At 62.6% G+C, this 13,945-nt stretch overlaps 1 protein-coding gene across 1 annotated transcript in view; it reads right to left on the bottom strand.

Moving 5' to 3' along the window:
* The window catches only part of CACNA1A (calcium voltage-gated channel subunit alpha1 A), a 48,126-nt gene continuing 34,181 nt past the window's right edge, over window positions 1-13,945 (bottom strand). The window contains 12 exon segments of the mRNA XM_090128939.1: window positions 1-966; window positions 2,099-2,370; window positions 3,404-3,596; window positions 4,570-4,605; window positions 5,803-5,910; window positions 6,835-6,970; window positions 7,048-7,139; window positions 8,466-8,566; window positions 8,650-8,757; window positions 9,442-9,547; window positions 12,490-12,586; window positions 13,318-13,445. Coding sequence (XP_089985065.1) covers window positions 580-966; window positions 2,099-2,370; window positions 3,404-3,596; window positions 4,570-4,605; window positions 5,803-5,910; window positions 6,835-6,970; window positions 7,048-7,139; window positions 8,466-8,566; window positions 8,650-8,757; window positions 9,442-9,547; window positions 12,490-12,586; window positions 13,318-13,445 — 1,764 coding nt within the window. The 3' untranslated portion in view covers window positions 1-579.

The following is a 13,945-nucleotide window of genomic DNA, read 5'->3' as shown; positions in this document are numbered from 1 at the left end:
GCAATGGCGGCCGCCCCCTCCGCCCCTTCGCGGCCCCCCCGCGGCTCCTCCAGATGATAAAACTCATCCATAGCCCCGGGCTGTGCGGGGGGTGGGGGTTCCCCACGCGCTCTATCGCGGCGCCAATCGCGATATGACCGCGCCTATCGCGATATACCCGTGCTCTATCACGGCACAGAGGCGACGATCGCAGCGCGGCTGCGCTCTGTTGCGAGACGGAGTCGCCCGTCGTCGCGCGGTGGCGCTCTATCGCGACGTAACGGCGCTCTATTGCGATGTAACTGCGCCTATCGCGGCGCGGAGGCGCCCACCGCAACGTGGCAGCGCTCTGTCGCGATACGGAGGAGCCCGTAGCGACGCGGCGGTGCCTTATCGTGACGTAACCGTCCTCTGCTCGCGATATAAATGCGCTCTATCGCGATTTGGCCGCACCTATCGTGATATAACTGTGCCTATCGCAGCGCGGAGGCACCCAGCGCGTCGTGGAGGTCCCTATCGTGACGCGGCGGTGCCCTATCGCGACATAACCATGCTCTATCGCGACGTAACCGCGCTCTATCACGATTCAGACGCGCTCCGTTAGCAGCAGTCGTCGTCCGTTTCGCTGTAGGGGTCGCGGAGTCTCTGTCGGCCGCCGCCCCCCCCCGCCCCCCCCGGTCCGTGCCCGTTCGGCAGCCGCCGCCCCGGCCGGGGGGGAGACGGCCCCATAGAACGGGTGGGGGGGCCGCGGCCGTCGGGGTGGGGGGGAGGCGGTTCCGGAGCTCGGGGGGGTTCGGACCAACGGGAGGAGGATGGGGGGGGAGGGGGACGGCGAGCCGGGGGGGGGCGGCGGTGGGGGGCGGCGGGGGAATAGGAGATGTGGGGCCGCGGGGTGGACGGGGTGGGCGGCAGCTGGCGGCGGGCGCGGCGGGGGGTGCTGGTCCCGGAGGTGGAGAGAACGGGGCTTCCGCTGACAGAACTGCTGCCCTGCGGGGGGGGAGAGACAGCGTCAAATGGGGGGGGCGGGGGGCACGGGGAGAGCCCGGGGGGGATGGGGGTAAAGTGGGGACAAAGGGAGACGGCGATGGGCGGGGGTACAGACGTGGGGGGGGGAGGGCAGAGCCACCGGGGGAGGGAACAGCCGTGGGGGGGGGGGGGGAATATAGATATAGGGGGGGCACAGCCATTGGGGGGGGCACAGCAATTACAGGCACAGCCATGGGGAGGCACAGCTATGGGGGGCACAGCTATGGGGGGGGCACAAACACGGGGTGGGGGGGGCACAGCTATGGCGGGGGCAAAGCCATGGGGGGGGCACAGCAATTAGAGGCACAGCTACGGGGGGGCACAGCTACGGGGGGGGCACAGCTATGGGAGGCACAGCCATGGGGGGGGGAGGGGCGCACAGCAATTAGAGGCACAGCCATGGGGGGGGACACACAGCTATGGGGGGCCCCCCCGGAGCGCTTACCTGGGGGGGGGCACCCCTCAGCCGAGCGCAGCGCAGCCAAAGCGGAAACAGAAAGTGAATGAGGACCCCCCCCCCCGGGGCAGCAAGCGGGGAGCTGGGGGGGGGGCAAAGCATTGCCACAAGCATCCCCCCCCCCCCCAAAAAAAAAAAAATAAAGAACATCCTTTATGCGTTGGGGGGCGAGGGAAGGGGGAGTGGAGATTTTTTTACTGGTGGGAGGGGCCAAAGCATCACTGTGACCCCCCCACCCCACAAAGGAACCCCTCCCAAATGGCCCCTCACCCTCCATTGATGGAAGGATAGGATTTGATTTTATCGGGGGGGGGGGGGGGCAAAACATCACTGTGACCCCACCCCCCCATCTCCTATCCTTCATTGATGGAAGGATGGGATTTGATTTTATTTTGGGGGAGGGTCCCTTATAAGCAGAAGGGGGGGTGGGCAAAGCATCACAGTCACCCTCCCCCACCCTCCAAATGACCCCCCCACACACAAAGGACCCCCCCCCCCCAGTCTCCCTCTTTCCACGGAGGAGTGGAAAGTTGAAATTTTTAAAATATTGTATTTTTTGGGGGGGGGGGGGGTCCCTTATAGGCGGAGTGGGGAGCGCCGTAACTGGGGGGGGGGCGCGGGGGGGGCAGCACCAACCTGGCGGGGGGGGGCCACGCGGTCGCGACCTTCGCTGGGGGAGCGGGAGGACCAACGGCGGTCGTGGGATCGGGGTCTCCCCCCATAATCGGGGGGGTCCCGGGGGGGTCCACGTTCTTTGTGTTCCGGGGGGGCCCCACGATGGTGGTGGTGGTGATGGTGGTGATGCCGGTGCCGGCGGTCTTTGGGGCGGCCGCGTTCGGGGTCCCGTTCCTTTGGGGGGGGGGGCAGCTCCCCTGATTGAGTGGTGATGCTGAGGTCCGTGCCCAGACCTGGGGGGGGGCAGGGGGGCCAGTAAGGGGGGGGGAAGGGACCGCATGATGGGGACCCAACGACCCCAGGGGACACACAAGGATGGGGTGATGCCACCCATGGGGACCCAGTGACCCCAAAGGACACCAAGAGGGACGCAATGATGGGGACCCAACGACCCCAGGGGACACCCAAAGATGGGGTGATGCCACCCATGGGGACGCAACGACCCCAAAGGACACCAAAAGGGACCCAACAATGGGGACCCAACAACCCCAGGAGGGACCCAATGAGGGGGCAGTGCCACCCACGGGGACATGGTGACCCCAGGGGACACCAAGAGGGACTCAAAGATGGGATGATGCCACCCATGGGGACCCAACGATCCCAAAGGGCACCAAAAGGCACCCAACAATGGGGTCCCAACGACCCCAGGAGGACCCAATGAGGGGGCAGTGCCACCCATGGGGACATGGTGACCCCTGGGGACACCAAGAGGGACTCAAAGATGGGATGATGCCACCCATGGGGACTCAATGACCCCAAAGGACACCAAGAGGGGCGCAACGATGGGGACCCAACGACCCCAGGGGACACCCAAAGATGGGGTGATGCCACCCATGGGGACCCAACGACCCCAAAGGACACCAAAAGGGACCCAACGATGGGGACCCAACGACCCCAGGAGGGACCCAATGAGGGGGCAGTGCCACCCACGGGGACATGGTGACCCCAGGGGACACCAAGAGGGACTCAAAGATGGGATGATGCCACCCACGGGGACCCAATGACCCCAAAGGGTCATGAGGGATGCAATGATGGGGACCCAACGACCCCTGGGGACACCCAAAGATGGGGTGATGCCACCCATGGGGACCCAACGACCCCAAAGGACACCAAAAGACACCCAACGATGGGGACCCAACGACCCCAGGGGACACCCAAAGATGGGGTGATGCCACCCACGACGACCCGACGATCCCATTCCCCCCCCTCCCTCCCCCCGCACCGAGGGGTCGCCTGCCCCACTGCCGCCCCCTCCCCTACTCCCACCTGTGTCCCCGTCGGTGTGACGACCCCCGGAGCGCTCGGAGCTGCGGTGGCCGCGGTGGCCCCTCCTGGCGTGGTGCCTCTGCCCGCCGTCGGGGGCGATGCGCTCCAAAGAGAATTCATCCAAACGAACCGAGCGGCCCCGACCGGAGCCCAGCGTGGAGGCGGAGCGGCGGATGGGGCTGTCCGGGATGGTCTGCGGGGATTGGGGGGCGGGGGGGGGCGGGGGGAGGCGGTGATGAGACCGCGGGTGGGGCTGGGGGGGGGCTGGAGGGGGCTTGGGGGGTGGGGAGGGGGGTCTCCTCCTGGCTCCCACCCACAGCGCTGCTCTGAGCATCGGCTGCGGTGCCAACGCTGCTGCCGGGATAACGGAGCGTCGTGGGGGGTTGGGGGGAGGGGGAGTGGGATTGGGGGTGGGATTGGGGTTGGGGTGGGGTTGGGATTGGGGTGGGATAGATATGGGGTTGGGATGGGGTTGGGGTCGGGGAGGGGATGGGGAAGGGATGGGGTGAGATTGGGATTGGGGAGGGGATGGATATGGGGTTGGGATGGGGTTGAGGTTGGGATGGGGTTGGGGTTGGGGAGGGGATGGGGAAGGGATGGGGTGAGATTGGGATTGGGGAGGGGATGGATATGGGGTTGGGTTGGGGTTGGGGTTGGGATGGGGAGGGGATTGAGGAGGGGAGGGGATTGGAATTGAGACAGGAATGGTGGAAAGGCAATAGGATGGGGATTGGGGTGGGGAATGGGATGGGACTGGGGTTGGGATGGGGGTGGAAAGGCAATGGGACGGGGATTGGGGTGGGAATAGGATGGGACTGGGGCTGGGATGGGGTGGGAACTCCTCGCTGGTGCTGCGCTGCAGTCGATGCTGAGACGTCCTCATGGGGGGGATGGGGGGTGGGGACAGACGGACAGATCGGGAGGGGGTCGAGATGGAGGGACAGGAGGACGGGAACGGACGATGGGGCGGAGGGACAGACGGACAGAGGGGCGATGGGGGGTGTGGGATTAGCCTTAGGGTCAGGACGGACAAACGTCTGCGTGGAGGCGCTGATAAGAGGCAGGTGAGGAACGGAGGGATGGATGGAGGGACGGACGGACGGACAGACAGACAGGGGGGGCTTCGGGAGGCCCTGGGGGGGCTGCGGGCGCCGCCTGGTACCTACACTGAGGTTATTCCCTCGGGGTCGGACCTTCCTCCGCTGCTCGAGGCGGCCCCAGCGGTGCCCACAGAGCAGGAAAAGAGAGACAGAGTGAGCGGGGGGGGGCGGGGGGGTGAGGAGGGGGTTGGGGGGCTTGGGGGGGGGGGAGGGGGGGGGTCGCACGACAGCAGCGATGGGCAGAGCAGCCACAGCCCCCCAGCTGAGCCCCCCCTGCGTGTCCTCAAACCCAGCGCCAGGCATGCGGGTGGGGGGCAGCCACGAGCCTCTCTGGGGCCGCTGGTGGCCACCGTCCCCTCCTAGGTGTCTCCTGGGGGAAATGGTGACCTTGGTGGCCATTGGGTGACCTTGGTGGCCATTGGGTGATGTTGGTGGCCGTTGGTGACTTTGGTGGCCATTGGGTGATGTTGGTGGCTGTTGGTGACTTTGGTGGCCAACGGGGTGACCTTGAAGACCACTGGTTGATGCTGGTGGCCACTGGTGACCTTGGAAGCCATTGGGTGACGCTGGTGGCCACTGGTGACACTGGTGGCCATTGGGTGACCTTGGGGACCAATGGGTGACTCTGGGGGCCACTGGTTGATGTTGGCGGCCATTGGTGACACCGGTGGTCACTGGTGGCATTGGTGGCCATTGGGTGATGTTGGTGGCCATTGGGTGACGTTGGTGGCCAATGAGTGACCTTGGTGGCCATTGGGTGACCTTGGAGGCCATTGGTGACCCTGGTGACCATTGGTGATGTTGGTGGCATTGGGTGACCTTGGTGGACACTGGTGACACTGGTGCCCATTGGGTGACCTTGGGGACCAATGGATGATTTTGGGGGCCACTGGTTGATGTTGGCGGCCATTGGTGACCTTAGTGGCCATTGGGTGACGTTGGTGGCCAACGAGTGACCTTGGTGGCCACTGGTGGCCAGTGGGTGACCTTGGGGGCCACCGGTTGTTGTTGGTGGCCGTTGGGTGACGTTGGTGGCCATTGGTGACGCTGGTGGCCAATGAGTGACCTTGGTGGCCGTTGGGTGACCTTGGTGGCCATTGGGTGACATTGGTGGCCAACGAGTGACCTTGGTGGCCATCGGTGACACCACTGCCCACCGATGCCTGTCCTCATGCAGGGGCCACCGTCCCCACATCCCCCCCCCGGCCCTTTAGCTGCAGCCATGCTGAAGCCACCCCCAGAGCCACGTCCCCCCCAAGCAGCCGGGCGGTGGCACCGTGTCCCCCCCAGGGACCTCACCTGGTTGTCGGCTGGCAGCCGCGGCATGGAGGCGGCGCGGCCGTGCCCCTCCACGGGCAGATATTCCCCATCGGAGCCCTCCCTCGGCATCTCGCGCAGCTCCACCGACTGCAGGGACACCGGGGGGGGGAGGGGGTGATGGGGGGCGTGGGGGACCCTTTGGGGACCTCTGGGGACACTGTGGGGACTCCGGAGGATGTGGGGAGTCTTGGGTAAATGGGGGGCGCGTGGGACACTTTGGGGACTTTCGAGGATGTGGGGAGTCTTTGGGGACGCTTGGGGATGTGGGGACACGGGGACCTCTGGGGACACTTTGGGGACATGGGGCCATGGTGGACATTTGGGGCATGGCGGCTCCATGCATTGGAACATCCATCCTTTGGAGGACGTGGGGAGTCTTTGGGGACACTTGGGGATATGGGGACACGGGGACCTCTGGAGACCCTTTGGGGACTCCGGAGGATGTGAGGAGTCTTGGGTAAATGGGGGGAGCAGGGGACCCTTTGGGGACCTCTGGGGACCCTTTGGGGACATGGAGCCGTGGTGGCCATTTGGGGCATGGCGGCTCCACGTGTTGGAACATCCATCCTTTGGAGGACATGGGGAGTCTTTGGGGACACTTGGGGATGTGGGGACACATGGACCAATGGGGACGTGGAGACCCTTGGGGTCACGGGGACACGGGGATTCTTGGGGACATGGGGACACGCAGGAGACGTGGAGATGCTCGGGGACGTGGGGACCATGGGGGACTCTCAGGGATACGAGGCTCCTGGGGGTGTGGGGACAGCTGGGGGCGTGGGGACCCTTGGGGACGTGGGGACCCTTGGGGATGTTGGGGACCCTTGGGGGCGTGGGGACCCTTGGGGGCGTGGGGATCTTTGGGGACGGGGGGACCCTTGGGGATGTGGGGACCCTTGGGGACATGGGGCCGCGGTGGACATTTGGGGACCCCTGGGGACACTTGGGGCCGTGGGGGACACTTGGGGACACTTGGGGCCGTGGGGTCCATGGGGTCTGTCGAGCACCCACCTGGGAGTTGGGGCGGCTGTTGGGGACATCCTCGTGTCCCCTCTCGGGGCTCCACGTCCCCGTCCTCTGGAACATCTCCTGCGCGCGCTGCGTCACCCATGAGGGGCTTTCCTTGAGACCACCGTCCCGGGCAGCCCTGGGGGCAACCGTGGGTCAGCTTTGTCACACGGGGGGGTGGGGACACGGGGGGGGTGGGACAAGGGGGACGCTCACGGCTCTGCTGCGGGCGCAGCGTCCGTCCCCGTGGTCCCCTCTTGAGTTGGGGACGGCGGCTCCATGCGTTGGAACATCAGCGGCGTGCGGTTCTGCGGGGACAGCGAGGGGGTGGCACTTTGGGGACGTGGGGGGGGGGGTAATGGATGTGGGGATATGGAGGGGATTTGGGGATGGGATGGGGGCATTGGGATGAGAATGGGGACATGGAGGGGACGTTGGGATGGGGACACTGAGAGGAAACAGGGATGGGGTGGGATGGGGACACTGGGGTGGGACGTTGGGGTGGGATGGGGACATCAGGGTGGGATGGGGACATTGGGGGGGGATGGAGACACCAAGAGGACACAGGGATGAAATGGGATGGGGACATTGGGATGAGACGGGGACATGGGGATGGGATGGGGACACTGAGGGGACACAGGGATGGAAATGGGGACATTAAGGAGACATGGGGATGGGATGGGATGGGGATGGAAGGGATGGGATGGGATGGGGACATCGAGGGGTCATGGGGATGGAGATGGGGACTTTGGCATGGAGATGGGATGGGGATGGGGATGGGGATGGGGATGGGATGGAGATGGGATGGGATGAATGGGATGGGATGGGGTGGGGTGGGATGGGGACATCGAGAGGACATGGGGATGGAGATGGGGACTTTGGCATGGAGATGGGATGGGATGGGATGGGATGGGATGGATGGGATGGGATGGATGGGGATGGGATGGGGATGGGGATGGGGTGCGGTGGAGATGGGATGGGATGGGATGGGTTGGGGACATCAAGGGGACATGGGGATGGAGATGGGAACTTTGGGATGGAGATGGGATGGGGATGGGGATGGGGATGGGGATGGGGATGGGGATGGGGTGGGGACAGGATGGGATGGGGATGGGGTGGGATGGGGACATCGAGGGGTCATGGGGATGGAGATGGGGACTTTGGCATGGAGATGGGATGGGATGGGGTGGGGTGGGATGGATGGGGATGGGATGGGATGGGAGGGGATGGGATGGGAGGGGATGGGATGGGATGGGATGGGACGGGATGGGGACATCGAGGGGACATGGGAATGGAGATGGGGACTTTGACATGGAGATGGGATGGGATGGGATGGATGGGGATGGGATGGGATGGGATGGGATGGGATGGGATGGGATGGGATGGGATGGGATGGGGATAGGGATAGGGATGGGGATGGGATGGGATGGGATGGGATGGGATGGGATGGGATGGGATGGGATGGGGATGGGGTAGGATGGGGACATCGAGGGGACATGGGGATGGAGATGGGGACTTTGGGATGGAGATGGGATGGGGTGGGGTGGGGTGGGGTGGGGATGGGGTGGGGACCCCGAGGGGTGGTGGGGGCGGGCTGGGTGTGGGTTGGGGCCGTTTGGGGCCGCAGTGCCCACCTGCTCCTCCCGCATGGCCTGCAGCTTCTTGGCTTTGCTCTGCCTGTAGTACTCCATGATCATCATGGCGGCGTAGATCTTCCCCACCGTCAGATCCGTGGCTGCGGGGCAGGGGGTGAGGGAGGGGGGTCCGGGGGGAGGGGGGGGGGCGTGGGGTGGGTTTGGGGCGGGGGTCAGCCCTTACACTTGTGGGGGGTGACGAGGAGGTCCAGGTTTTTGGGGGACAGGTTGGGCCAAATGGCGACCATCTCCTTGCGCAGCTCGGCGTCCATCTGCTGCTTGTCAGCTCCGCCTGGGGGGAGGTCAGAGCTGCTGCCCCAAAGTGTGCCCCCCCCCACCCCAAACTGTACCCCCCCACCCCCAAAGTGTGCCCCCCCCCACCCCAAACTGTACCCCCCCACCCCCAAAGTGTGACCCCCCCACCCCAAAAGTGTTCCCCCCCACCCCAAACTGTACCCCCCCACCCCCAAAGTGTGCCCCACAGACCCCAAAAGTGTGCCCCCTCACCACCAAAGTGTGCCCCCCCCATCCCCAAAGTGTGCCCCCATCCCGAAAGTGTGCCCTCCCACTCCAAAAGTGTGCCCCCTACCCACAAAGTGTGACCCCCACACCCCCAAAGTGTGACCCCACCCCCAAATTGTGCCCCCCACCCCCAAAGTGTGCCCCCACCCCCAAAGTGTGACCCCCCACCCCCAAATTGTGCCCCCCACACTCCCCAAAGTGTGACCCCACCCCCAAAGTGTGCCCCCTACCCACAAATCGTGCCCCACACATCCCCAAAACGCGCCCCCCCAGCCCCTCCCCACCCGACATCCCCCCCCCCCCCTCTAATACAGACCCCCACCCCCTTATTATCCTCATCCTCACCTCTCCGCCCCTCATCCCACCCCCTCAGTGCCCTCATATCCCCACCCCCCCACCCCAGCCCCCTCCTCCCCCCTCCTCGCCCCCCCCCCGCGCCCCCCCCCCCCCCCACCTTTGGCGATCTTGATATCCAGCGCGGTTCTGATGAGCGCCATCAGCGTGGAGTTGAAGTGCACCGTGTTGTCATCGGCCACCGGGAGATCCATCCGCAGCAGCCTCTGTGGGGGGGGCAGGGGACGAGGGGGGGGGTCACCCCGTGCTCCCCTCCCCCCCCCTCACCGCACGGGGGTCGCCGGGCGGGGCTCCCATCGACACCCCCCCCCCCACCCCACATTTCTTCCCATTTTCCGCCCCCCCCCCATCCCACAAATGCAACCCTCCCCCCCCAATCAACACGATTTTGGGGGGGGGGGGATGCGACCAAGCGAGACCCCCCCCCCCCCCATCCCGCAAATCCCCCCCCCCCGCCCCCCCAGGCTGCGAACGGTGCGTGCAGAGCGCATGCAGCAAATGGGGCTCGGTTGGGGGGGGGGGGGTGCATGGATGGGGGGGGGGTTGGGGACAGGGAGATTTGAGGGGGGGGGGGGGGTCCTCCATATGCACCATTCATCCTCAGGGTTTTGGGGTGGGGGAGGGGGGGGAGGGGGGGGGGAAGCAATGAGTTTGCCAGGTCTCAGCCCTGCCGTGCCCTGCACCCCCCCCCCCCAAAAAAAAAAGCAGAAGATGCTCCCCCGCCCCCCCCCCCCAAACCAAAATAAAATTCAATAATAAAATCAAAGATGTGTGTGTGGGGGGGGGGGGTCCTTCCCATGCAGCCCCCCCCCTCCCCTCCCCCCCCCCAAACAGAGGGGGGTTCATGTGCAGAGCTCCAGGCAGGGAACAAGCGATGCCAATGGGGAAACTGAGGCACGGGGGGGAGGGGGGGGGTCCCGGTGCCCCCTGTGTCCTGTGGAGGGGGGGGGACACGGGGGGGCTCATTGCTGGGGGGGGGGAATGGAGAGGGAAAGTGAGGAGGGAGGTTGAGGGGGGGGTGGTGGGTCCACGTGTGTCCCCAAAAAGTGGCTCCTCTATGGGATGGGATGAGTGGGGGGGGGGGAGCAGGGGGGGCATTAAATGTGGGGTCAGTCAGTCCTTATGGGGAGGGGGGGGGGGGTCGCCAAACGGGAGGTCCCAAATTGGGGCTCTCTGAGGGGTCTGGGGGACCCCCTGGGTGTCCCCAAATGGGAACTCCTCGGGATAACCCCTATGGGGGGGAGGGGTCCCCCAATAGGGGCTCCTCCTGGGGGGGGGGGGTCCTCAAACCGGGGCTTCTGTGTGTGGGGGGGGGGTCCTACGAGGGGGTGTCCTAAAAGGGGGTCCTGTGAGAGGGGTCCTAAAAGGGAGGTCCTAAAAGGGGGGTCCTAAATGGGGGTCCTAAAAGGGGGGTCCTAAAAGGGGGTCCTACGAGGGGTCTCCAAAGGGCTCCTTTGGGGGTCCCCCGTTGGGGGGCGGGGGGGGGCCATGCTGTGCGGCTGCGGATTCTTACCCAGCCCCTCCGGGGGCCACGCGGGGTCCGGGGGGGCGGCAAAGAGAGAAAGAAAATGGGCAAAAAAGAGAGAAAAGAAAAAGGAGAAAAGGAAGGGAGGAAAAAAGGGGGGCGGGGGGGGGGAGAAAGGAGGGGGAAAAGGGAGAGAAAAGGAGAAAATTAAGAGAAAAAAGGAGAAAAAAAGGAGAGAAAAAAAGAGAAAAAGGAGAGGAAAGAAGGAGAAAAGGAAGGGGGGAAAAGGGGGGGGAAAGAAAAAGGAGGGGAAAAAAGAGGGGGAAAAAAGGAGAAAAAAGTGGAAAAAAAAGGAGAGGAAAAGAAAGAGAAAAATGAAAAAGTGGAAAAAGGAGTGAAAAGGAGGGGAAAAAGAAACAGAAAAAGGAAAGGAGATAAAATGAAAAAGAGGAAAAAGAATAAAAACTTAGAAGAAGAGAGAAGAGAGAAAAAGAAAGAGGAAAAGAGAGCAGAAAGCAAAGAGCAAAGGAGAGAAAAATGAAAAAGTGGAAAAAAGAGATAAGTGGGAAGAAGGGAAAAAAGAAACAGAAAAAGGAAAGGAGATAAAATGAAGAAGAGGAAAAAAGACAGACATGAAGAAGAAGAAATGAAAGAGAAAAGGGAAGAGGAAAAGAGAGCGGAACGCAAAGAGGAAAGGAGAGAAGAACAAAAAAGTGGAAAAAGGAGATAAGTGAAAAGGAGGGGAAAAAGAAACAGAAAAGGGAAATGAGATAAAATGAGAAAGAGGAAAAAGAATAAAATCTTAGAAGAAGAGAGAAAAAAGAAAAGAAAAGAGGAAAAGAGAGCGGAACACAAAGAGCAAAGGAGAGAAAAATGAAAAAGTGGGAAACAGAGATAAGTGGGAAGAAGGGAAAAAAGAAAAGGGAAAGGAGCTAAAATGAAAAAGAGGAAAAAAGACAAAAATGAAGAAGAGAGAAGAGAGAAAAGGAAAGAGGAAAAGAGAGCAGAAAGCAAAGAGCAAAGGAGAGAAGAACAAAAAAGTGGAAAAAGGAGATAAGTGAAAAGAAGGGGAAAAAGAAACAGAAAAAGGAAAGGAGATAAAATGAAGAAGAGGAAAAAAGACAAAAATGAAGAAGAAGAGAGAAGAGAGAAAAAGAAAGAGGAAAAGAGAGCGGAACGCAAAGAGGAAAGGAGAGAAAAATGAAAAAGTGGAAAAAGGAGATAAGTGAAAAGGAGGGGAAAAAGAAACAGAAAAGGGAAAGGAGATAAAATGAGAAAGAGGAAAAAGAATAAAATCTTAGAAGAAGAGAGAAGAAAGAAAAGGAAAGAGGAAAAGAGAGCGGAACACAAAGAGCGAAGGAGAGAAAAATGAAAAAGTGGAAAAAGGAGATAAGTGGGAAGAAGGGGAAAAAGAAACAGAAAGGGGAAAGGAAATAAAATGAGAAAGAGGAAAAAAGACAAAAATGAAGAAGAAGAGAGAAGAGAGAAAAAGAAAGAGGAAAAGAGAGCGCAACGCAAAGAGCGAAGGAGAGAAGAACGACAAGGAGAGAAAAAAGAAGAGGCGGAGAAAGGAGCGGAGCGGGCGGCGGAGGCGCGGGGCGCAGCGGGGCCGGGCGCGGAGGAGCGGAGCCGCCGCCCGCAGAGCTCCGCCGCAGCGCCGCGGGGCGGGACGCGGTATTCTACCTTATAGGCCACTCGGGGAGGACATTTCTCGCCCAAACCCAGGGGCGGGGACATATTTCTCAGCATTGCATACAAATCCATGAGAGTCAGGCGGCCCCTGGGGGTGGAGAGAGACAGAGAGACGCGGAGAGCGGAGAGATGAGGAGCGGCGCGGAGAGACCGGGGAGCATCGCGGGGAGGGGGGAGGAGGAGGAGGATGGGGGGGAGGGGGGAGGAAGGCCCATGCTCGCAGCAAGCAGAGCCGGGACGGGCTGAGGGCGTCTGGTCTGTACATATATATATCGATCCTTGTCATATATATATTGGAGAAGCCATTCATTCATCGCGGAGCTCGGAGGGGGGGCCGCAAGTGAATCCAAACCTTGCACGCGACCCTATGAGGGCATTTCTTGCCTAAGCCCAGGGGGGGAGAGATTACGCGTAATAAACTGTACATATCCTTATAATGAATGCGGCCGCTGCAAGAAGAACACAGGGGGTTAGTGGGGGGGGGGAGTGCGGGGGGGTCACCCTGCCCCCACGGCGCCCCCGGGGCCCGACCTCAACCCCCCCCCCCTCCCCCCTCCCCACCGACAACGTGGCGCTGACCCCTCCCCCCGCCCCCTCCCCTCCCCTCCCTCCCTCCCACCCCCCATCGCCACCCCGGTGCCATCCGGAGGCTGAGAACCTGCGGTCGAAAGAGGAGAAATTAATGGCAGCATCGGGATGGGGGCACCCCGGAAAGGGGGGGGGGGGGGGGGGGTGCCTGGATTTGGTTTATTTCCACCCCCCCCACCTCCCACACGACCCTTTTTGGGGTTTTTTTTTTTTGGGGGGGGGGGTCCTTACCAGGCAGCGGGGTCGTACTCGGCCCAAACGCGCACGTATTCGTCCAGGTGGTGGGGGCCCAGGATGGAGGAGTCCCGCGTCAGGTACTCGAAGTTGTCCATGATGACGGCCACGAAAAGGTTCAGCATCTGTAGGGGGGGGGCACCGGGGGGAGGGGGGGGGGGTCAGGGAGATGGGGGGGTGGGAAGGTGGGGAGGGGGGGAACCCCGTGGGGATGGGGATGGGTTGGGATGGATGGGTTGGGGAGGGGTGGGGTGGGATCCCCACTTGGATGGGGATGGGATGGAGTTGTTTGGGGTTGGGGTGGTGATGGGAATCCCCACTTGGATGGGGGATGGATGGGGGTGGGACAGGATGGGACCCCCACCTGTATGGGGGATGGATGGGATGGATGGGGATGGGGACCCCCAACTGGATTGAAATGGATGGGGTGGGTGGGGTTGGGGACCCCCATGTGGATGGGGATGGATGGGGGCGGGATGGGATGGGATGGGGATAGGGATGAATGGGATGGGATGGAGGGGATGGGATGGGATGGGATGGAATGAGGATGGGATGGGATGGAATGGGGTGGGATGGGATGGGATGGGATGGGATGGGATGGGATGGGATGGGATGGGATGGGATG

Source organism: Phasianus colchicus, chromosome 34 (assembly GCF_987193195.1).
Source record: "Phasianus colchicus chromosome 34, bPhaCol1.hap1.1, whole genome shotgun sequence".
Taxonomy (NCBI): Eukaryota; Metazoa; Chordata; class Aves; order Galliformes; family Phasianidae; genus Phasianus; species Phasianus colchicus.
The sequence above is the reverse complement of the archived record's forward strand: the minus strand, read 5'-3'. Positions and strand labels throughout refer to the sequence as shown.